The 25068-nt window shown below is 42.3% G+C and overlaps 4 protein-coding genes across 4 annotated transcripts in view; 2 read left to right on the plus strand and 2 right to left on the minus strand.

Annotated features, from left to right (window-relative positions):
• The window catches only part of LOC109479367 (pancreatic lipase-related protein 2-like), an 8373-nt gene extending 6052 nt beyond the window's left edge, over positions 1-2321 (minus strand). The window contains exons 1-2 of the mRNA XM_019781685.1: positions 2031-2321; positions 1364-1465 (exon numbers count right to left, since the gene is read on the minus strand). Of these exons, the coding sequence (XP_019637244.1) occupies positions 1364-1465; positions 2031-2321 (393 nt within the window). The remainder of the gene's footprint in view (positions 1-1363; positions 1466-2030) is intronic.
• Positions 2322-7203: 4882 nt separating this feature from the next.
• On the plus strand, positions 7204-10224 carry LOC109464371 (2-oxoglutarate and iron-dependent oxygenase domain-containing protein 2-like). The gene is made up of 8 exons (XM_019761321.1): positions 7204-7512; positions 7730-7786; positions 7956-8066; positions 8324-8423; positions 8568-8692; positions 8890-9012; positions 9327-9461; positions 9916-10224. The coding sequence occupies exons 1-8, from the start codon at positions 7363-7365 to the stop codon at positions 10174-10176; spliced, it is 1062 nt and encodes a 353-aa protein (XP_019616880.1). The 5' UTR covers positions 7204-7362; the 3' UTR covers positions 10177-10224.
• A 372-nt stretch (positions 10225-10596) lies between these two features.
• On the minus strand, positions 10597-18712 carry LOC109480281 (coiled-coil domain-containing protein 157-like). Its single transcript, XM_019782824.1, has 12 exons — positions 18591-18712; positions 18085-18231; positions 17430-17607; positions 16252-17008; positions 15761-15951; positions 15107-15283; positions 14212-14383; positions 13653-13798; positions 12945-13057; positions 12337-12607; positions 11799-11931; positions 10597-11428 (listed from the first exon to the last, which is right to left on the minus strand). The coding sequence occupies exons 1-12, from the start codon at positions 18695-18697 to the stop codon at positions 11286-11288; spliced, it is 2535 nt and encodes an 844-aa protein (XP_019638383.1). The 5' UTR covers positions 18698-18712; the 3' UTR covers positions 10597-11285.
• A 1078-nt stretch (positions 18713-19790) lies between these two features.
• Positions 19791-25068, plus strand: part of LOC109481122 (splicing factor 3A subunit 1-like) — a 7022-nt gene continuing 1744 nt past the window's right edge. The window contains exons 1-10 of the mRNA XM_019783988.1: positions 19791-19941; positions 20536-20719; positions 21039-21151; positions 21525-21785; positions 22190-22415; positions 22813-22953; positions 23296-23357; positions 23610-23739; positions 24215-24403; positions 24696-25061. Of these exons, the coding sequence (XP_019639547.1) occupies positions 19903-19941; positions 20536-20719; positions 21039-21151; positions 21525-21785; positions 22190-22415; positions 22813-22953; positions 23296-23357; positions 23610-23739; positions 24215-24403; positions 24696-25061 (1711 nt within the window). The 5' untranslated portion in view covers positions 19791-19902. The remainder of the gene's footprint in view (positions 19942-20535; positions 20720-21038; positions 21152-21524; positions 21786-22189; positions 22416-22812; positions 22954-23295; positions 23358-23609; positions 23740-24214; positions 24404-24695; positions 25062-25068) is intronic.

Consider the following 25068-nt stretch of genomic DNA (forward strand, 5'->3'; position numbering starts at 1 on the left):
TGGCTTTATGACCTCTCCTTTGCTGAACATAGCATTTATTATCTTTACTATCGTGATAGCCATTGGGTCGTCCGGCTTGGAGGAGCAGTACTTCAAAAGTTCATTTGTCGACGCCATCTGCCCCGTAGCTGCGTCCGTTCTTCAGCCGTGAAGCTGCCCGGGCAACTTCTGTGGCTGTTACTGGGTTGCGCAGGGGGGCAGCCTGAAACTCAGGGAGAGGCGCTGCGTCGATGTTAAAGAGACTTTCGAAGTGTTTCGAGATGGTGTTGGCCTGGTCTAGCGGTTTAATGAGCATCTCGCCGCTGGAGGAGCGAACTGCGAGAGGATCTCCGCCACTAAACCTTAGGTCCTTCATAGCGGCGAACATCTTTGCATTGTCGTCCTTGATGACCTCTATTTTTGCTGCTTGAGCGTGTAGCTTGGCAGTGACCAGTTCACGTACTCTCTTACGCTGCTCGTGTTGCACTTTCCTTCTCTGCACAGTGAGGTTTTTAACTCTGTCCTGTGTGGCACGGGTCACTATTCCCCTCTTGAGTTGTTGTATATGATGTCGTAGATCTTTTTGCTGCTTTGACATCTGTGCAACTAGTGGGTCGTCCGTGAAGTAGGTCTGTGTGCGCTTACTACGCTGTTCCGTGCCTAGTATCTTTCTTCCCTGTTCTACTCGTACAAGCATGGATGCCGCTTCATCCCACGTGGTGGGTTCTTGTGCCGCTACTGTTGCCGATACTACTGACCCCCACTGCTCCTGCTTGTCCTTGTCGTTTCGGATTTCTCCTAACCTGATCACCTTCGTCCGTGTGGATCTGTTGGAAAACCACACCTTTTGAGGCGAGCAGATGGTGGCGACTACCATACGGTGATCAGTGCTGATCTCCGGGACGTGATATGCTCGTGCCTGTGTGACTGTACGTCTCTGCTTGATTCGCCCTAGTACAAAATCAATCTGGTTTCGTACAGTTCTGTTCTTGTCCGTCTTGACAAGAACATAATTGATTAATATAATGACTAACTGTTATTCTCTGTATCGTAGCATTCAAAAGTCAGCTAACGATATATTACTGGGTCTTAAAGCTGCAAAAACTTAACTTTATAAAGGATCTTAAAACTGCAAAATGTTTTTTTCTGTAAAATTATATTTTACATGTGGCTTTACATAGCCTGGGTAACATCCCGGTTAGCTAATATGTCTCCCACAGTTGCCCGGTAGCAACTGTGGGAGCGGACTTGGTACCCAGGCTAGGCTTTAGACTGAGGCTTGAAACAAATCATTTTCCATCTTTTGGACGACGTGCTTTTCAGAAACAGATACATTCCAACCATGGAAGGAATCTTGTCACGTCACAAATTTAAATCTGCTGACCTGCCCAACCGTCCGACAGTTCTTAGTGGCTGCCCGATAGGGACGCAGGGTCCACGGGCTGGCGCCTTTGTGCCAGTCCACGGCAAACACGTTCACATCCTCCTGTTAGGAGAGACAACCAGAAAAAAGTGACTACTATTCACCAAATAGTTCGTGTTTATACTCCTGCATTTCTCTTACAGTTTCCAGTGTCACTGACAAAAGGTAGTGGATGCTACCTGACACGTCTGACCGTTTCAAAAATCATATCCAGTTCCAGTTTTGGCGTATCTTATTACCTGGATGTCTAACCGTCACCGAAGTGACTACTTTTCATTTTGTAAAATTTGTTCCATCTCTTGCTAGCTAGTTATACAGGGTAGCAGAGAATTTCATTGAAGAAAAAAACAGGAAATTTCTGGCAGTTACCATTATGCAATAACACTTAAACTATACATACTAATGTGGTATACGTTACCACAGCTGCTCCACCAGACTCAACCGAAAACATACCCTTCTGACGAAAGCAATGAAAATGTTTAGAAACGTCAAGTCAATTCCATTGCATGCTAACTGCATCATAGATATATTACAACAAGCAGGTTAACCATTAATCGATAGATTGATAGATCAATCGATATATTGATTGCTTGATCGATTGGTTGATATATACATGTAGCTGACTCACCGCTTGCAGCAGTGCGTTGGCCATGTTGAGAATCCACTGTTCCTTCCCGCTACTCTGGAACCCGTGTATGATGAACTTGGTCTGGCGGCTGCTGCGGAAGGGCGTGCCGCTGACGTCAGGAGTGCCGTCAGGATCCTCCAGTTCTGTCGGGTTTCCTTCGTTCCCGCGCGTGTGGAGGTAATACTTGACGTCAACACGACGGCTGATGTTGTTTGATAATTCCCGCTTCGTCCGCACTTGGCCTTGGGACTGGGACAACTCGCCTGGGGTGATTGCATGTATGTGGTACATTATGTGCCCGGGTTGCGTTCAAACCAGATAAGGAAAAAAAAGAAGAAAGGCAGTTTCAAACGCTATGTGTATCGGCGTCTTAGTAGGAAAACCTATTACTTTTCAATTTGCTCTGTTTTTTTCTTCTCCAAACACATGAGGTCAATGACCTGGCGGTAGACGTCACCATGGTAACTGATGCTGTAGTAGAGTTTTGTTGAATTACATTTATGTAGCAAGTTGGGGTGATCACCATTTACGTGAATGTGTTGGAGTAAGAATAAACAGAACAGAAGGTTGTTATGTTAGGCTAGACAAGAACCACATTGCTCTGTAAATGTTGCTTTCCTAGGTTATAAATCTTGATTTATAAGCCAAGTAAGATCCCAGGCCTGTCCAAACCTGTGAGCATCACGCGTGAATGTGCTATTTATGGATCCTTCAGTGCTAATCTCCAAGCAGATCCCTTTCGGTGGCAAGACAGTATCCAATAGCCACAGAAGGTTGCCGGACCCCCCCCCCAAGAAAAAATCGGGTTGCCGATGTTCAGATCGGCCTAAATATTTCACAGCGCAATCCCAAACTACTAAACTCGCTAAGTTTTCAAACCGGGCAGCCATCTTGTATATAGTCGGGAATGTCCGCTACCACTGTCGTCGGGAACGCTCGGTAGCGTCGTGATTACCGAAGCGCGACCGAAAACTCTCCGATCATAACCGGAAAGCCTACCGAGCGGTCCCGACGGCTGCACCGGACATTCCCGACTATATACAAGATGGCCGCCCGGTTCGTAAATAAGTGAGGTTAGGTAGTTTTCGGTCGCGCTGTGGAATATATAGGCCGATCTGAACATCGGCAACCCGGCCAACTGTGGAGTTATAAACTTATATTGTAGGGAAGCTCGGGACAGCAAAAACCGGGTCGAAAACGGAGCATCGTGCAGCCAACGGGAAATGTGCAGTTCTGCAAATGGATCTTTCCACGACTCTTGCTGAGGGTAATGCAATGTAAGCTCGAACCAAGAGTCGCCACGGCTAATATATAACGATCATTCCCCCACAACCTCTGCTTGGAGAGTACGTCAGTGTCACATCGCAGGTGTTCCCCCAGTCGGGGATTCCCCAACATGAGTCACCGTCCAGGCCAATCTCGTACCCAGCGTCCCGCGCGCACATCGCATTAATCAAAAGACTGCTCTGGGTTCGAGATTGTTTCATACCCGGAAGATGCAGTAAAATACTGGGAACGTGAGCTTCACTACGTAATCGCCAAAACGTTTTACATTCTATAATATGTAGCCTGAGAGATCTCCAAACAAATCAGTTTTGGCGGCTGCAAAGACAGTATCACCAGGCAGTTACCATTCACCTGATACATGTACCTGGTTTCAACATTTTTACCAATCACTTGACCTTTTTCTGTGAGCCTAATTATCTTATGTTCCTGTTTAAGTCTGAACCGTAAGGGTTCGGAAATGCTTTCAATTCCATCCAAAAACCATTGCTGAAATTGTACAAAGATAATCTTTATTTTTTAATGAGAGAGTTTATCCTTTGCTTTATTATATTTCAGTCCATACCATGGTATGGATGAAATATATTGTGTTCCCTCATGTTTCTTCTTCTTCTTCTCCTCCTGCCACTCGCTCTGAGGGATTCAACTCCGCCATCATTCAGCCAAATGACCCAAAATTGGGCATGGAGGTAGAGTGGGCATTTTTTTTCTTCATTTTTTTGATAAATGCCTTTGAAAAATTTTTATGAAGGTTTTTTGGGGCATTTTTCGACAACAAATGGATTTTTGGATCCTGAGCCCTGGTATTACAACCAAATGATATGACATTCGGTATAAGGGTACCTTGAACATGTGTCTACAGAATAGCAGTCACGTATTTGGCATACACCACTTCCAAATGACTCATTTGGGGGACTTTAATGGCTATTTTCAGCAAAAAAGGGCCAAAAGTGCTGAACCCGTTCCATGTTCTATCCAAAGAATGGCCCGTTCCATCCATGGAACACGTGTTCCATTGTGGATTACCTGAGGTCACATTGCACCTAAGTGGTGCGCAATGACCCACACATTCAATTTTATGTGCCTAAGACCTTCAAAATGTATCAAATCTCATCATTGTTAGTATTTGCATACCTGTAATAAGATTAGTAAAGCTTACGAGATTCAAAGTACTTGTTCTAGCATCTTTGTTCTCATATAGCTACTATTTAATTCAGTTATTTGAGAACCTTTGCCAGTTTTGCACTGGGGTAAGTTTGGAATAGTCCACTTTTGCGTGGGAGGGAGATGGACTGAAATATGCTGTATGTGCTTCCAAGCAAATGTCGGCCTTTCTAGTTGGTCTTATTCTACGTCAATCCCAAATTGATAAACATTTCATATTAGTAAAACGCAACTTCTTTCCTCAACACAGTTCCGGAGCTGGAAGACTTCCGAGTGGAAGCTAAGACCTGTAACACCATACACGTGACTTGGGCACCTGCCAGCGATGACGTCACACTCTACGTCATTGAAATCAAATCCCCAGGCTGCGCCCCCTGGTCAGGCCACCACAGACAAGAGAACTGCAGAAGTTTTCCACGATCTGAGGCCTGATACTGAGTATGAGCTACGCATCCAGCCCTCCATTCAAAGAGTCAATGGAGAGTGGATAAACATCACTGCGAAAACAGACGTAGCCTGCACAGAACTCTAGAAATTTCTATCGCATCAACACTGGATAGCTTTAAACAGGGCCCGGCTAGTACAGTTAGATGTGCAGAGGTTGGGTGTAACAGCTCATTCGGTGTAATATAGTTACCGAAAATTTGGGTAAGTCCTAATTTAGTATAAGTGTTGAAATTTAGAGTTCAGTCGTTATTTCATAATGACGTTTACCATCACAGGTGAACTTCCATGCTAAGATTGTCATTTTACAGTCAAAACAGTCAACACTTAACGTCGATGAAGGTTAGACATCCAGGTAATACGATACGCCAAAAAGCAGTTACTCAAGCAACTGGATATGATTTTGGAAACCGTCAGACGGTCAGTTAGTATCCACTTAAGCTTTCGTCAGTGACTGAGAGACCAGAGGAGAAATGCATTTTATAAGCACTAACTATTGATTGATATTATCATATGCAAATAAAGTGAAGACAATGTTTTGGAAGTGTAAAAGGGAACAAAAGTCAGACAAGTCAAGACGAGATAATGCAAATTAGTCAGAAAGTCTGTCCTCGGGGCTGGGAGCGCCAAATGTCAAATACCACGCTATTTTCCACCACCTACAACACAACCAGGGTCACTCTTTCAAACTCGAGTCCACGGATATCTTAGACCTCGAAACACGCTGGTGGGAACGGGATGTTAAAGAGGCAATATATGAAAGAATGTACAACCCCACCGTCAACAGGGAAGGGGGGCTACGGGTCGATCTCTCCGGCACTTGTTATTTGGCGCTCCCAGCCCCGAGGACAGACAACACTTAAGCTCCTGTTCTGTATAACAGGAGCTTTCAGACTAATTTGCATTATCTTGTCTCGACTTGTCTGACTTTTGTTCCCTTTTCGACTTCCAAAAAATTGTATTCTCTTTATTTGCATATCAATCAATAGTTAGTGCTTATAAACCTGCATTTCTCCTCTGTTCTCTCAGTCACTGACGAAGGCAAGTGGATACTAACTGACCGTCTGACCGTTTCCAAAATCATATCCAGTTGCTTGAGTAACTGCTTTTTGGCGAGTCAACACTTTATCATTTACGTCGAATCTAGCAACAGTAATAGAAAATTACAAGAGAACAAGAGATGCTGCTGTAATGAGCGTTGGTTTAGTGAGTAAAACTAATTAAAAAGTTTTCTACCACATCCAAACTCACCTGTCTGCTGTAGTACTCGAGCTTCCCCCAGCATTGCGTAAACAGTCAGCAACGCCAAGAAGATGTCGACCCGTACGGTCATGGCGTTCTTCTACGTTTGGCAGTACAACTCGGGCTTAAGCGAAGAAACCTAAATGCTTTGTATTCTGCAAACCCGGATCGGATGAATGCCCTGGGCTCTACCTGGCCACGATTTTTTCCCCACACGGATTTGAAGATCTTATGTTTAGTGTTATTCCCCCTGTTCAACGAGGAGGATCACGAGATACATGGAACATTACAGTTCAGCGGAAGAAAACAATAGCGTAACGACTGAGTGGGCGAATTGTTCCCCAAGGGCAAGGCAGTTGCAGCCATTTCAATGTTCTGAGTTTGAAGCTTGATTGTGCAAATAATTCATGAGGAATTTTGTACAAAATGTTTCTAATGGTGTAATACACGGTGTGAAATGCACATGCTGTTCAGGTACTCGTGTATTTCTTTATTGTCTGTGGAATAATTGTACCGTCAGCTACCAGCTTGAGCCAAAAATAGTGCAAAGTTGTTCAAGTCTTTCCTTCCAGGTCAATTGACTATGAAAATTGAACCTTTGAACCCACTTTATTGTACCGCACATAAATGTGTGTTAATGGTTTTATTGAGGAATAAGGCATGTCATTGGATTTTTTTCAAGAGGAGTCCACATAGCAGTGTCTAAAAGAACGTCACGAGAACAGTTACTACAAACGCACACGACATGATGTACAATGTAACTCGAAGCCATACAACTTACAATGTTTACAATTGATAGTAACATCTGGGATATCACATTGCCTACAAGGGGGTGAATCATATAAATGATTTCGTAAACAACTGCGAGTAAAATCTGCGAGTAAAACCACCGCATTTGTCAAAATACACTTTCTTAAGGTATGAGTATGTGAATACGTGTTTTGTCAACTCACAGGTAGGTTTATTTTGGAAAACGCAACCGTACCCCTTTGATAAAATGGTATCACCTATCCAACATGGCTCCAAAGGGCTGAAAACTTGTGTGTAAAATTCCGAAAATAAATCGTCCACATTTAGTTATTTCCCCTATGCCAGTCGGCTTATGAGCCAGGTTCGCTTATTTACAGTAGCGAGGAATCTACTGGTCGTGAGAACGACAAAACTGCAGCCGAAAAAGGCCGAAATTCTGGTCTGAAAAATGGCGACACCGACTTCCGGGTCGTCTGCAGAAGACGGTGGCGAGTTTTACGTGTGCAGGTGTTTCTTTACGAACAATTTCTACCTGAAGGACTACAACGTGCACGTGGTGTACAGGGATGACGCGCAGTTTGGGGAGGACTACAAGCAGGTTTGACCCCAATGTGAACGTTTTCCAAGATAGTGTGTTTTAGATTTTTAGAACGTTATCTGACCAAAGCCCCCCCCCCTTGTACAGCAGATTACGTAATGACTGTTGACAAGCTGTTTCGCTGACAATTATTAGTACGTTATGCCGTCTTTCCTTTACTGGTTTAATGCTCTAGATCGAACATAAACCAATAACGTTATATGTTCAAATGTTACAGGTAATGAAGAAATACGGATGTCATACAGACAACCAGTGGGACCAAGTCCTGGCACAGGTGACTATCTCTTACACCAGTTTTTCCTCCAGTTTATTATACAATAGCAAAATATGAATCGTTTAGTTGCAAGGTTGCCTAGTTGATACAACAACTCTGTAAAATTGGACAAACGAAAGTATCATCATGATTTGTACTTTGAATGACCCCTATGCTATTTAAATCACAGGTGAAGAGTGAGTTGGAGAGAAGACAGAACCTGTTTCAGCAGTCTCTGGAGAGAAGAAAACAGATCAGAACAGAGTACAGACCACTCCATCCTCACGTCTACACATTACAGGTGGGTTCCTGAGCAGTGTTGTCAGTTCAAGGTCTGTAAAAATAAAGTCAGCACCGAGAAAAGATTTGGTTTTACACATGTGAATGTCATTCAGCACCAAGGACAGGTCAATGTTGGTGAATGTGAAATGGAATATTCATTTAGTAGCAGGAAAATAGACTGGATGAAATTGTGGCTTACCAGGAATCAACATTAGAGCATCTGAAGTATGCTTGATTCTGTTTATACAATATTTCTACTGTGATTTCATCCTTCAGGAATCCTTCTTTGCACCAGAGTTCTTGGAGTTGGTTGAAATGTCCAGAAGAAGTGACACTAGTCCAGAAGATGTCATGAAGTTTGTTACCTCAAAACCAGGTGAGTAAGTTAGATTAATTTGTCTGTTAATGTTTGCACTATGTAATGTTAGCTAGTTAAGACTTTTGTTATGACTCATGTTGTACATTTTTCATCAATCCCATCATTTATCTAATGGTATTCTGTCCCTGATTTTTTTTTCAGATGACAGAGTTTATGAGTTCCCAGTTTTTACCAAGCAGTTCTGTCAACAGTTCATGGAAGAAATAACTCACTTTGAAGAAAGCAATCTTCCCAAGGGCAGGCCAAACACAATGAACAATTATGGAGTAAGTACTAAGTCTTTCTGCACATATATACAATAAACAAAAGAAGAAATGACTAAACGAAAGAATGAATCATTATCAACGACTTCACTGTAAGTTGCCGTCCATCCTTTTTTGTTTAATTTCTCCTATGATTGCATTAAGATCGTATTTCTTTACAGAATGACACAAAGTAGCGGTTTTCCTTTTATTCACTTTAGATTCTCCTGAATGAGCTTGGTTTTGATGAAGGTTTCGTCACACCACTGAGGACAGACTATCTACGCCCCATGTGCAGACTTCTGTACCCAGACTGGGGAGGGGATGCACTAGACTCACACAAGGTACACGTACACTCTTTCTTTCTCTCTCTTGGCGGCATTAACTTTCTATGGTGTTTAGGTCAGTATAGTTAAGGCATGAAGAATTGATACAAGAAATGCATAAATGTGATGCCAGTTTGCAGGCACATGTAGTATAGTGAGAACATCTACCCAAAACTCCAAGTTTTGCACCATTACTTCAGCATTACAGTATTACAGCATTAGTTCAGTCCTTTATCAAAAACTCTTGTAATTCTATTTCCCCGTCTTCTTGATTAATTGATTTCATTCAGTATTCCTTAGCTCAAATGTTTTCTCTTGCGTCACTCTCCGAGGCTTTTGTGGTGACGTACAAGCTAGGAGAGGACCTAGACCTGAGCTACCACTACGACAACGCAGAGGTCACTCTGAATGTCTCACTGGGGAAGGAGTTTGAGGAGGGTTCTTTGTACTTTAGAAGCATGAGACAGGTAATGCACAATGTTAACATGCTGGATGCATGATTTAATCACTACTAGTATTACATGTATCATTCTTATGTGTCTGTATCTCTATGTATACATATGCTATGGTCATTGGCCCCTGTACTGGTATTCATTATCACACTATAGGATGGATATGAATAGCTATATGCATGCAGATAATTCTTCTGACAAGGCTGTTGTCCCTAGTGCTGAACATGCTATCCCAATGCACAGGATACTGTCTCTATGGACAAGGGTTCTGTCCCTAGTTCTGAACATGCTATCTCCATACATAGGATATCTTTCATTAATGTGTCAAATGTTACTAGTGGGTTCCCCAGTAGGCTTGTAGTGAGAATACAGGTTAAGAAGGCTCATTTACAAGCATACTTTCATCAATTCTTTGCTATAAACTTTTTAGATAAAAAGTATTTCTAACTTCTGTGTTCCATTCCCGTAGGTTGTACAGTCCCATCCCAGTTATCAGGAACACAGGCACCGTCCCACGTACGGCCTCCTACACCGCGGCCAGCACAAACACGGCGCCATGCCGATCGAGGAGGGGGAACGCTACAATCTCATCATCTGGATGAGGTCGTCTAAGGTTAGGAACCAGCTGTGCCCCATGTGCGACCAGAAACCGACGCTGGTGCGGACTGTGGGGTTTGGAGACGGGTTCACGAAGGAGACGAAAACTGTAGATGTGTGTTGCGCTAGCTAGTGAAATACTGCTTGCTGCACTTAGTTATTTGTCAGACACTCAGATGGATTGACATTACTATTTTGATCTCTTGTGTATAAAATATCATACATGTATAGGGCTCACAAATCACAGAATATTGCAGAGTTATGCTCATACATTGTACTTGTAGATAGATTAAGCCTGAAATAAAAAGACTTATTTCTAAAGAGTCATTTCAGTAGTGTCCATTTATTCTGCACCAACATTAAATAATCATGCAATTGAACTATACAATCACAAGATATGGTGTACAATATCGTGTTAAGCCAAATATAAAACTTTTGGAACCCTTCTGTGCACATATTTACATTCATACACCATATACAAAATGCCATTATAGTTTTTACATTCATACTACATTGTACATTGTACAGACAATATTACATTAATATTTGCTGAATTCATTACAGTATACATGAAGATATGTTTGTCATTGTAATTGTGTGGAAACGTTAAATTGCAACATTGACAGCTTCCATTCTACACACCGTGTGTTGTGCATGATGTAGTCACAGCTTTTCTACACACCAGTACAAATATAACCCCAGTGTACATTCTGCAGCTCTTTGTATGGGTAAGCTGGAGTTGAATTCCTGGTGTCAAATATGGTTAACATCTGTGTTTTCTCTCAAAGGCTAAATTCACATGCATGTAGTTTCACATATTATTAACTAGAATGAACATGTCAGTTTTGGCAGTGGTGCACAACTAGAATTCTTCAAACAATGCAAAGCAACACCTCTGATGGAAGAAAACTACAGTAACTGTAGGTATTGACCATCAAAAACATTCAATACAACACTGCATCTGCTTGGAGAACCGACACATAGTGGTCTAACTCACATGAATCTCAATTCATGTAATCTGCACAAGAAGGAAATGTCGTCTTTGTTAGGGTGTTACATGTACATCATAAGCTATACCCTTCTGTATGCTCCAATGCCCCTATATTCTGACAACTCTAAACCCACGTTCTGACAACTCAGAACATAGGGGTTCTGAGACATACATATACAGGGGCATCAGAACATAGGGGTATCAGAGGCTAATTAGGAATCTAGACGTCTTGGAATGTAGGACATTTCCTGTTAGATCCCTCCGTAGCAGTAAGACTTGTGAATTTCCAGTTCTTTAGCTGAGGTGTACATCTTGTCGCAGCCCTCACACACAAACGTGTCCATACGGTGGTAGTCATGGGGAGATTCTCTGGACACTGGTCTCTTGTTGGTCTCTGCACAACAGGAGAAAAAACTCTTCATTAAAGCCTGTCACAAATTCAGAACCTTCCTCTAACCACCAAACAAGGTTGGCTGAAGTTTAGGAGCAGTCTGAACAGATTTATTAGGCCACATCTACCTTCCTATGCAAATCAAATCTTGAGTGTCACATTTGAATCAAATTTGAACTCCGAACACTGCTACCCTACCTCCAAACATCAATCATCCATGGCTGAACCTCCTGATCACACTTGAATGTTTTAATCATTTTAGAACATTCAGTTTGTCTCATTACCATCATAATTTATGTGATACTACAGTTTCAAAAGTTTCAATGAAGTTGAAAGTTTGAAAAAAATTTTGACAAAATACTAGTATACAAACCTGACTTGCGACCTTTCCCTCCACTTCCAGGTCTTCTGCCCTTGGCCTGACCTTTGACTGGTGCCCCCCTCCCGATGGTGAAACTCTCCCTCATGTCCAGGTCCATGTTCTTCTGTGGGGCAAAAACTCCTGCCTGTTGAGAAAACACGGGCACAACAGACTGTTTGATGGCTGGGTCATATAACAATGTATATGCAGTGTGCTTATGTTGAAAGCTCCTTGGTATATGGCACTGTGACTTTAAGAATTTAAAAAAAGGTGAAACTGTGGGTAAATCTTACTGAATCCCTTCTATCACAGTACATTGTTAAGTACTTGGTTGTTTTGAGTTGCCACAATAAACCATTGATTGAAAAGTATTTCAATTTCCTTCACTGAATAACTAAGTCAATCTTTATTGTTTGCAACTCTAAAAGTCTACAGTATTAGTCTAGTATAAGACTATATGCCTGACCTTTTCATCCACTTTTCATTCCAAGTATTCATTTCCAAAAATACACGTGTGAAACCTGAAAAGTTCAGACACACTCTAACCCACCTGTTTCATCTTCTTGTACACATCGATTGCACTGACAGCAGTGCTGTGTGCGGCCACATTCCCCCCACCCCCTGTACTGCCAGCACTCCCCACCCTCCTGTTTGAGCCACTCGACGTCTTTCCCGGGGGTCTGGGGGGCAGCCCCAGGGTGGAGATGGTGTCGTCCAGAGCGGGGCTGTAGCGCCGCGTCCTGTAAGCCGACAGCGGTCTCTTGTCAGAGTCGGAGAGGTCAGGGTTGGAGAGGGAGGTTCTGAGCGGTGCCGGTGCAGGTCTGCATGCAGAGACAGGCGGCTTGGATTTAACAGCGTGCATTACTTAAAAAAACTTACATGTATGTATTAAGCAAAAAACTATGGTAGAGAACTACAAGGATCTTAGTGAGGGTTATACAATCATAAGATAAATGTGGCATAACCATGACAATTAATTAATGGCTTTGAGTTAACAGCATGCATTGTTTATACCATGTAATAACAGGAAGCAAGAAACTACAGTACTACCATCTACTATTGCAGTGCATCTGAATGCCTTTGCAACTCAACTCATAGATACAAAAAGATTTTTTTCCATATGGCACTGGAGCATTGATTGATTGTTAATATACTGACGTGTCCCATTCTGCAGCCCTCGGTGGTGTCTGCGGACTGGCACTGCCTCGCCGTGGTGTCTGCTCCAGGCCGTTCAGACTCTGGGACTTCCATAAAGTCACAGGTTCTGTTAACTGTGGGGGGAAAAGGGGACAAAACACAACATAAACATCAGATTCTACTTAAGTAGCCTTCCATATGATAGGATAAGGTCAGAAACAAAATTGCATCAAGGGAAAAAAACAGTTTTACTTCAATGATAGATGCCCTACCTGTTTAAAAAAGAATCTGCAAAATTTAGAAACCTACAAATATTGAAAAGTGTAGAAGAAACAGAGGTGGAAATGTGCAAGCAAAGATGATTTTATTGTGAAAGAATGAGTCTGAGTTGTTCATTGTCTGTCAGTCTGTCTGCCATCCAGGTTATTCTGTCAATGGTCCTTGTCATTTGTCTGGTGCACCCGTCTTTCTGTCGGGCTCACTCATAGATAACAAACCTGCCATTGCAACACAAACAGCATGAGTAAACACAGACAAACAAACAATTTATAACATATCATACTACCGGTAGTAATATCTGTTTGATGCTAAATTAAATATAGTTAATACATTTTCTGAATATGGTGTGCTTTGATGTGTGGTATTCTTGGGAAGTTTTGACTGTAGTTCTACATGTACTTTTCACTTCAGACAATACACCAAAACTATTCCTAAGTACACATATCTCACCCGTGTGCTGTGTCCTGTAGCTGGCTGGGCCTGTTTGAGTTTAGCGATGGAGTTGCGCAGACTCTGGTTCTGGTCCTGTAACACCTGGATACGGATGTTGTTGGCTGTCAGCTGACGTTCCATGTCTGTCAGGATGTCACCTGTGCCTGGAACAGATACATTGGGATATGTTAACTTATAACAACATATGTACAAAACATATGTATGCCAAAATTACTTTACCACGTTGTTAGTAGTAACACCTAGCTTCAGTGCACAGTGAACCAGTAACACCTAGCTTCAGTGCACATTGAACCAGTCATAATTGCCCATATGAAGATGGCAGATGGTCAGCCCTCCAAAACAATGTGTGACAGGATGATTAAAACTTCAGAATGGGAACTATGCAGCTATACATAGCCTTATTGAGGTATGACTGCACTTGCGCTAGATATCAGTTAGCTTGAGAAATGAATTCAAATCCACTGTACTATAATTATACTGTCCGGATAAGCAGGCACACAGCTCAACCACCCAAAGCAATACTTCCATATACCCGGACGTAAAAAAGAAAACTCACTTTCCGTGACGTGTGAGCTGGGAGGGCCATGCAGGTCTGGGTACTGCACCAGAAGTTTCTCCCTCTCCTGCGCCTCCTGTAGCTGCTGCTTCATCTGGTCAACGCTGCCCTCTAGTGTCTGTAGCAGGTCCTGCAGGGACGACTTCTCCTTGTTCAGGGATTCCATCAGCTCCTGTTTCAATGTGATACAACCATAGATTTTACTTTTACTGCTTTATACATGACCTGTACTTTGCTTGTAAGAGCATAAACATACAATAAAGTTCCTTCATCCATTAAAAGGTATCAAATCCTCAGTTTGTGAGATTTTAACCATAATAAAGAGCTAGCAGCAAGATTCTGTGTGTGGCATAAAAATGCTATCACTCGTAAAAATTAAAGACAGTGCACAGATGCATGTTCACAATATGCTTCGAAATGACAGATTTAGATGACCTTTGGAATGACCTTTGTAATGACAGATTTAGATGACTTTATAGAGTGTCATTTTGTGTAGAACTCTTGTGGAGAGTGTTCTTTGTCAGTGCCAAAATATACTGTAGATGAAACTTAGAAACACATTCTATAACTCAGATGTTACACCATAGACCCAACCACTTACTGCATGCTTTGCTGATTCCCTTTTTGAGGATGCCTTGTGAGAAACCAGTATGAACAAGCAATAATATTGTGTTAAGTTTAAGCAAAATCATACTACAACATGTTTATACTTTGGGGGCATTTAGGGGAAAAATCACACATTCTCTGTCGCTACATTTTTAGTTATGACCCAATTGTACAATTCAACATCATAACAAAATAATCATCATCATCATAACAAAACAAAATATTCTAATATCATTAAGTTCCAATCTATTCATCCCTCATTACAAACACAATAGAAACTTCCCCCTACCTTCTGTGCCTGTAGTTGCTCCTGTGCCCGTGTCCTATCGGCCTGAGCCTTGTCCAGTTCCTCCCGTAACCCCTCCTGACCCTCGTCCTGCTCGCTGACCGCTGTCCGAAGCTCCTCGCACTCCTGGTCAAGCTCATCCAGACGCTGTATCAGGCTGTCATGTTTTGCCTGCATCGACTGTGGGGGCAACCAAGCGTAAACAAATTATGTTTTTTATCTAAAAGTTTATCTGTGTTGGTAAAAGTCATCATGAAGCAAGTTTAAACTGTAATTTTTAACGTAAGAAATTGGACTTACCCAAATTTTTTACTGTACAACTTTGATCAAGTCTGCAGTTGTACAGCGGAAAATTTGGGTAAGTTCAATTTCTTGTGTAGTGTAGGAAATCGCAGTTTAAACTTGCTTCATAATGTTTTTGCTTCAAAAGTTTTTCTTCACATGTTTCTGTAATTGGACTATCATATATTGCAGTACTCCTTTGCCTTGGGCACTACAGGCAGTGTCCTTGTCTGATTCATTTTACATGGCCCAATTGTAAAAGGGAGGCATCAATGTCATAAAAATATCTGTGACATCTGCATTTCATATCACTCTAATCATAAGTTATTCTTAGCACATAACTAAATGTCAAGATTCTATAGAAGTTCTACCTACCTGGTCATGCTTTGCTAGGCTCCTGTTCTTGGCTTGCTCCTTGTTGTACTCCTTTTCTGTGTCTGAGAGTTTAGTCTGCACCTGTTGCAGCTGTTCCTGCACCTGCTGCAGCTGGTCCTGCACCTGCTCCACCTCCGACTTGTTGGCCAGTCCATCCTTCAGTTCCAGCAGGAGGGTTGATTTCATCACCTCTGAAAAATTGAAGGCAGAAAATTTTTCCTACTCTTGCAACACACAACTGTAAAACTATTGTAACATACTCAGTAATCATTAGCCTGTCACACTTCTGGTGGCCAACCCAACCACTAAAATAAAACAATGAAAGAAAACTTAACCAACTGAAGATGAAGACCCTTTGTAACATGTACCAATCTAATGTTACTAGTACATTTATTGAATGTATTTTCGTAAATCGTGGTGCATGAAGTCAGCAATGCTGTCTGTGCTTTGTATGCAATGAACAGTGCCAATACCAATAAAAAAATCTTTACCCAGTTCCTTGATGGTATGTTCCTGTCCATCCAACTCAACTCTCATCCTGTCTACTCTCTCTTCTAACTCCTTCTTTCCTGCACTCAGTTCCTTGTTGATGTTCTCCATCCTTGCTAACGATTCTGTACTCGCCTCCTCCACTCTCTTCATCCTCTCCTCCTTCTGTCTGAGTTCCGCTCGTTGTACCTCCTGCTCTCTTCTCAACTCCCCGTCGAATCCGTCTATTCTCTTCTGCAGCTTTGCCTTCTCCCTTTCTGCTGCTGCTACCTCTTCTTTCAGCGGGTTAATCTGGGACATTAAGTTCTCCAGGTGCTTGTTGATCCTCTGCATGTCTTTGTTCTGTTCAGCTGTCCACCTGGAGACGTCTGCAGCTGACATTTCTGTCTCCAGGTGCTGCTGAGCCTTATAAGTCTTCAGCGACGACGGGAGCCCCTGTGTTTGACAAACGTTGATGACGTTGTTGCCAACATCTACGAGGTTCTGTTGTACTCTAAAACAGGCCTCACAAGGCACAAACGCCGTCTCAAGTGTCTGACACGCCTTTGTACCAACATCTCGGGCAAAGTCCAAGGGAGGAGAGGTTGAAGACAAGCCTCCTTTACTTGTCCCTGTTGTGTCGTGAAGACTCAGGTCGGACAAGCTGAGTTCAGAAGTAGAGAAGACGGTGGAAGCTGACAAGTCCTTGACAGCATTCTGTCTCTGCTGTTTGGACAGCGCTGCTTCATACTTGGCTATTTTTCTGTCCTTGGTTTTGTTCTGGAAAATAAATGATACCTTTTGACATATGGAAACTCTAACCAGCTGATCTTGAATGTCTAGCAGAAATGTTTATAATGTATATCACTGTGAGAATGAGTAAGACAGTACAATATGTGTCAGTCATATTTGAATAAAAAATCTCATGACATAGCTTTCATCACAAAGACCAAGATTCAGTAATTAAAATAATTTTCAAAAGGCACATGATTTAACATTTTATAAAACAATGAAATGGTAGTCCTAGATACATTAAGTCTAGACAGACACAAAATTTGTAAGTGTCCAAAGAGAATTTTGACAAGCCAGGTGTTTTCTTGGCTATGAAACCTATTTCAGCTCACTACTTGCGGAGATGGCTGAATAGTTTTTTTTTGGTAACCCGACTACCAGTTGTTGTACCTACATCCTATATTCCTACCTCTGACTGTAGCTGCTGCAGCATGGTGCAGAGCTGAACCATCTTGTTCCAGTACTTCTTGATGACGAGCCCCAGGGACAGGGAGGAGCTCAGGCCCGCCGCCGTCTGCGGCCGACTCTGGCCGGCGTTCAGCATCACGTCAGCAAACCTCGAACAACTCTGCATCAGGAGCATCAGTCTGGGGGAAGGGGTGGGAGAGACATTTATTGATTAAGTTACTGTTACACAATCCATACACTTAGCAGGAGTCCTCAAGGATAAGGTATTGTTACCAAATCCTATAGTTTTCAAAGCCAAGACAGAAAATTCGGATGTACAATGACATTGGTAGGGATACCATACCTTAATAGGTATGGTATCCCTATAGAGATGTAAGAAATCCAATGTTACTAATCACACAAGTCATGTATTTGATCTTGCTTCTAGCTGAACCTAGCCTGGGTTCTATTCTCCGTAGTTTCCGCCAGCTCCCTAATGTCACTGGCTACACACGGCAATAGGTACTGAGCTGGCGGAAACTACGGAGGATGGAACCCAGGCTAGCTGTGGAAAAGCAACTGTAACAACTTTTAAGTACAGAGCCTTTATTCATAAACTTTCCATATAGGAAAATAAAACCACACAAGCACAAGGTCTTTACCGGTGACTTACTAACCTGTCGATAACCAGTTCAAACAGCATGATATGTGCGACCTGGTTGTCCTCCTGGTCCTCCTGGTCTTCGCTGTACTGGAACCTCTCCAGCAGCTCCTCTATGTTGATGTCACACGAGATCTTATCTGGGAACTTCCAGGAGGGATATCTGTGTACACGGTATAACATTGCTTGATATAGTACATTAAATACCAAACAGACGTATACAGAAAACCTTCCTTTCATACATGTTACAGTATGATAAACTTACTACTTATGCCAATGACGTAGCACAGCTTGTCTATCTTTTAAGAACAGAACTGATGTGCTTGGCCATGAGGCCATTACCTGGGCACAAACAACCAAACACACTAGACATGAAACTCCTTAATAACAAACAGTAATGTTCCTGGCTTAATCAAACATACTGCTGCCACTTCCACAGACAAAAACAATGGCATGTATGGTAATGCTGCATTGTGTATTTGTGTAAACACACACAAAGAAAGAACCAAAAGAATACTTCACCTGACCGGCCCGACCCGTGAGAAGACCTCCATGACGGCAGCCTGCACGTCCAGCACATCATTGTGCAGACTGTCCAGGCAGAACTGGCTACCCAGGAGGTGGGCCATGCTGGGCACAATAACAACCTGCAACAGCAGTTACAATAAAAAATAAACTTACATCAACTTGATCAAGCTCCAAATACTGTAGGTTACGACAGTAAAAATAAAGGCATTATTCTTGAGACAGCCTACACACAAAATCAATGTGTTGAGCCAATCTGGGCACAATAACAACCTGGAACAGATGAATGGTCGAGTAACCGAGTTGTGTCCTCCTAGCTCAGCAGCCTCACAATAGGTTATGACAGTAAACTGGGGATATTCTGAGGACAGCCTATATTCATGAATGTGTTGTAAATAGTTGGGCCATCCTGGGAACAAATTATATAACAACCTGGAACAGAGGAACTGCACTGCATCACGAAGAAACACATAGGTCTGGATTGATCAAGAATTAATTTTTGAAAAAAGACACCTGTTTGTAAACTTTTTTGATGGCTCGGGAACTTGATTTCTGCTTCATTGGGGGCACTACACAGTCGTTACGCTTAGTTGTCAATTATAGAAATCGTGCTATTAATTTTTTTCTGTTTGAAAAATATGTGTTCGTTCATACCACTACAACAAGCGTAACACTACTAGCCCCCCTCCCCACCTGTTGAACTTGACGACAGGTTTACTCACTAACACATCGCTCTAGCTCCGGAATTCGAGAGCGTATCTCAACCAAAATTAATTAAACAACACATAAAACATTCATACAAACACAGAAAGTCATACCTGGTCTAAAGATGAAGCGAAAGAGAAGTTACTGGCGTGAAAACCTGGCGTTGTCAAGGATTGTTTACATCGGCAACGTCCATTTTGTCCGGTTGTGGAATCTAGGCCACTGCGCATCGTCCTGCGCAAGTCTTAATCTCAAATCAGGCTACAGAGGAAACTTTTAAGAAAGAAAAGAAGATCTTAAAGAAATATAATCTTAAGAGCGTAAATTTTATACATTTTGTTTTTATGTTAGAATAGATAATGTTAAATATTTTTTTCTTCTAAAATATCATTCAGCAACTGATCACAGAGGAAAGATAAAACATAAGGAATGTCCTTTTTAGTGGCTGTTTACGAGACTATTTTGTGTTCTCTTATTCTCTCGCGAGACGAAACGAGATTACGAGGGGAAGCCATTTTGGTTTAGGATTGTGCGGCGTTTTCCGAAATGTCTGTGTTTTGAGACGTAATTTCTCCCCCAAGATCGTATTTTACCGCTCATCAACATGCCAGCCGTTGAAGTACAATCTCAAGCCCCTCCGGAGGTTAGTATCGCCGTGCCTGATTTTGTAGTTATGTTTCTTTGACCAGATTTATTTTGCGTCATGTGTTGTGAGATGATGCGCAACAACGTGTTTGGGACGTTTCTCAGACCTCCAAACTGTTTGGGCCGTTTGCACCTGATGATGGTCTAAAGAAAATCATATAACAAGTCACTTCTTGTAGTAAAGAAAATGCTACAAAACTGTACAAGCGATCTATTCCCAAGGAGCTCCTAACCTTGATCTGACATAGCAATCCTCTATACTATATGGCTAAGCAAGCATACAAGAGAAGCAAAGTTGTGAAACTACAAAACAATATTTTGTGAATCAAAAATTTTGATTCACAAAATATTGTTTTGTAGTTTCACAACTTTGCTTCTCTTGTATGTGCTCAGCACTCTTGTTACATGTGTATATGGCAGTGACTGATAGTGATATCTTTTAGGTATAAGACTACGATAGTACAAATAAAAGACAAATTATGTTAGCTTTATCATTTTATGTTGTTAAGTGATTTTTATAATATATGTTGATATCCAAAGAAAAATTAGTGTAATAGTATACTTATCTTAATTACTTTGGTCTCGTCTGTAGCCTAATGAGCAGCCTGCAGCTCCGGAGACCAAGAAGCCCACGGTGGGCATCATCTACCCTCCTCCCGAGGTCAGGAACATTGTGGACAAGACTGCCAGCTTCGTGGCCAGGAACGGGCCTGAGTTCGAGTCCCGGATCCGACAGAACGAAATCAACAACCCAAAGTTCAACTTCCTCAACCCAAGTAAGACTGTAGCTCAAGTCTTTAAAAAAAAAAAACATGTTTCACACCACACCACAATGTCTTGAATGGCACAGCACTTTTCACAGTCTACCCTTGTCACTGTGTGTCTTAGTATCAGAATGTACATGTATAAATCTATAGCACTGGAAAGTTGAATTTCTTTCAGAATAATCATCATGTTCAGTATTTCTTTTAGGAAAATTCTTACAATCACTTATCAATGAAAATTGAATTCTAGATATTCGAGACAGCATTGTGCTTTACACTAAATTACAGAGTTTTTTCTCCAGACCCTTGACACCCTGACCTCTTATTACAGATGACCCCTACCATGCCTACTACCAGCACAAGGTCACTGACATCAAGGAGGGCAAAGTTCAGGAGTCGATGATCCCAAAGGTCACGAACCTGTCACAGCTCCAGACACCGAAGGTTTGTCTTCTTAGTTCATAACTGTCTTTTCTATTCTCATCAATTTCTGAACACTGTTGTTACTGAATGTATGTTTCTGTGATCACAGAACAGAATCTGATGTCTCTGGTATCCTGCAGATACAGTATTTCAGTCAAGAAAGTCCTTTTCTATTTCTGTTTCTCAAAAGCCAATAGTAGCACCTTTTTATTTTGTATTACACCTTTGTGCCAATGATAGAGAGAGACACTGGTCTTGCAAGGACTGCTTTTCTGTCTGCTGTGAGGGACTGGGGGTACTGGAGTGACTTTATCAAACATATACATACTCTACCTCACTGGATTAATCCAGAGACATGATGATGATGTGTTTCTGATGTTTTCTCTGCCTCCAGGTCTCCCAGCCACAGGTAGTACAAGAGACAATTGTCCCCAAAGAGCCGCCAGCAGAGTTTGAGTTCGTGGCCGACCCTCCCTCCATCTCAGCGTACGATCTGGACATCGTGAAGCTGACAGCACAGTTCGTGGCGCGCAACGGTCGCCAGTTTCTCACCAACCTGATGAACAAGGAACAGAGGAACTACCAGTTTGACTTTCTCCGGCCGCAACACAGTCTATTTAACTACTTCACCAAGCTGGTAGAACAGTACACTAAGGTAAGAGGTGATGTTGCAGCCTGGTATCTGGATGGACAAAAGGTAGTGGTTTATGTAAGTGGTTGTGTGTCTTACAGGTACACCATTCATACAGGACTCATAGGTCATAACAATAGGTTGATGATGTCATTGATATAACAGCACATCGGCAGAAGGTACTGCGCCTGTGTGAAACCTGTAATGTATTATGACATCCTGTCTGTAGTTTTCAATTGTTGTGTTGAAAACTATACTGTTAGCAAGGAGGTTAAAAATTTTTAACCTTGCTGTTAGACAGTGTCTGTAACAGGTAAAATTCTCATGCAACATTGACCAAATTAATGAAAACCGTGAAAAATCTGGCTTTCACATAGGTGCAGTATGTTCTGACAGCATGCTCAGTATAACTGTTACCTCTCTTGTAGGTTCTCATCCCACCCAAGAACCTGATGTCTAAGCTGAAGAAGGAGGGAGACAACCCAAGGGAGATCATGAACCAGGTGAAGTACCGGGTGGAGTGGGAGAAGTTCCAGGAGAGAGAGAGGAAGAGAGAGGAGGATGAACGAGAGAGGGAGAGAGTCGCCTTCCTGCAGATTGACTGGCATGACTTTGTGGTGGTGGAGACGGTGGACTTCCAGCCACATGAAATAGGTACAAGTGTGTTTCTAGATCAAGTAAAGGTCAATAACAGTGCCTGTATTTCCACCACATACTGTTAGATATAAGATGGTACTGAACAAATGCATGTTAACTTTCAGCTTCATGATTATAAAACATCATGTGTGTCTACTTCTAGAAGAACATAAACTAAACATCAGTAAACTCTTCGTCAGTGAGTGAAAAAAAATGAAGAAAACATGTGCAATGTAATTTGTGAATTATGTACTACAGCAAAATATTCCAGTTCATCTATGTACTTAAGTAGTAATCTATTTCACTGCCATAACTATTGATATGGGTGTTTGACTGTTTGCATCATGATCTGGAATAAGATTAGGAAGTAGACGTTCTTACAAACATTTCCCAAATGTTCCCCCTCCCCCTGTAGCTAACCTGCCGCCGCCCACGACGCCTGACCAGCTGGGCGCGCGTATCCTGATCCAGGAGCGGATGGAGAAGGGTCACACCGTGGAGCCGTCCGAGGTGGAGATGGAGGTGGAGGATATGGACGAGGCTTCATCAGAGGACGGTGGGTGGTTTACAGGGCTTCAGACTTACTTTTAGGCTTAGGAGCACTGGTGCTCCCAACCCAATAAATTTGGGTGAACCAGCAAAAATCTAGTCACACTACTATGAAGGTAGATTGTTGTGTTAATTTGCAGGACATTGAATGAATGGTGTGCATTTTTGCTCAGAGTGAAAGTTATCTCAAGTTTGAACTATTTTTCTGAACAAGTTATCTCTAGTTAGAGCTAACTCTTCTTCAAAGGTGGTCTTTTAATTAATTAATGGGGCATTTGACTTCACTCAAGTCCGAAATAATTTTTAGCACACATTTTAACAGAAAATTGACTGTGTCATTCTTCCACAGAAGATGAAGGTCCAACACTGCCTGGTACAGCAGACACCACAGAACAGGACATGGATGAAGGGGTAGGTGTCCTTTATGATGCAACACACAAGAGTTTGCTAATAATAAAGTTAGAAACTGCAAATATACAGTAATACTGTCTAAGTAATAACAGTGCAGAATTATCATCAGCTGTTGAAAAAATGCAGCATAGTTTTCTCAACACCAAAACCCTTTTCAATAGATAAAAACAGGTTTTGTTAGATATTGAAAATATTTGTGTAGAATCTTCAGCTACTAGGGTTTTGAATCCTTATATTTCCCTCCCTCTCCAGGACTCAGATGTGGATGAGGATGCCCCGACCCCCCCACCCCAGCCTCCCCCCGAGGAGGCCCTCCCCCAGCCTCCCCCCCTGCCGCCCCAGCCGGAGGAGGTGCAGATCAGAAGAGACTACGATCCCAAAGGTAAGTCCTGTGTATTGGAAGTTCAATCAATCAATCACAAGTAAATATTTCCAAAATGTCAAGAAAGAATGTTAATACTAAAAGTTCATACTGGTGTTTACTTCTTAACAATCACAAACCATTGTTTGTCTATACATGTATTCAAAACAATTCTTTACATAAGGATTGTTAAATTTGATCAATTTTAGAGCAGCAGATGTAAGTGAAACATATAACTGAAACTAATCTTGCTATTGTGTATTATGTGGATAAAATTCGACTCTGGAGTAGAAAACCATCAAAATATATGGCTAGTCAATTCTTTGTACCTAAGAGAATATAAATCAAAATATAGATTATAATGCTTGTCAATTAAGACAATATAGATCAAAGTGTAATGATTGTTATTGTCTGTACTTAAGAGAATATAAATTCTTGTCAATGTTTGTACCTAAGAGAATATAAATCTACAATGTAATCCTGTATGTCTCTCCAGCTGCACGTATCCAGCCGCCAACCATCCAGGACACGACAGCGTGGGTTGTGTCCCCGATCACGGGCGAGCGGATCCCGGTGGACAAGCTGCAGGAGCACATGCGCATCAGCCTGCTGGACCCGCGCTGGGTGGAGGAGAAACAGAGCTCCCTCAAGGAGAAACAGTCGCAGGAGGAGGTCTTCGCTCCAGGTAAGACTCCATGCCTCTTCTGTCTGTAGATGTTAGTTTGGGAAGAATTGAAAGGTGGACTGATGATGACAGTTTAAGGAAAAATCATGGAGTTTGCAAGATAAAATCTGCAGCTTTCTTTGTCAAGTCAGTATTTTATCCAAGATGTTTGAGATTGCTTTTTGCCCTGATAAAAGTGGCATACGGTCACTGAAACATCTGAATAAAGTTCTTTGTTGTGTGGAAAGGGTCTCCTTATTCAGCACCTTCGGCTGTTATGTTGCACCAAAGTTAAACCCTGCATTTCCCACAGGTTCTGCCATCGACAGCAGCCTGAAGATGCTGGCTGAGCGCCGTACCGATATCTTCGGCGCCGGTGACGAGGAGACGCGCATCGGTCGCAAACTTGGAGAGGAGGAGAAGAAGACGACCAAGGTGACGTGGGACGGCCACACGGCCAGTATGGAGGCCACGACACGGGCTGCACAGAAGAACATCACCCTACAGGAGCAGATCGAGGCCATCCATAAGGCGAAGGGTCTGACAGCGGATGAGGAGAAGGAAAAGATTGGTCCCGCCATCCCTGCCCAGACAACGGTAGAGCTCACCCCCACAACGAGCACCATCCCTGCCAAACCCCCCGTCCCGCTCCCAACCCCACAGTCCACCACCATCGCCCACACCCC

The sequence above is a fragment of the Branchiostoma belcheri genome, unplaced genomic scaffold (assembly GCF_001625305.1).
Source record: "Branchiostoma belcheri isolate BF01 breed outbred unplaced genomic scaffold, Haploidv18h27 scaffold1, whole genome shotgun sequence".
In the NCBI taxonomy this organism is placed as follows: Eukaryota; Metazoa; Chordata; class Leptocardii; order Amphioxiformes; family Branchiostomatidae; genus Branchiostoma; species Branchiostoma belcheri.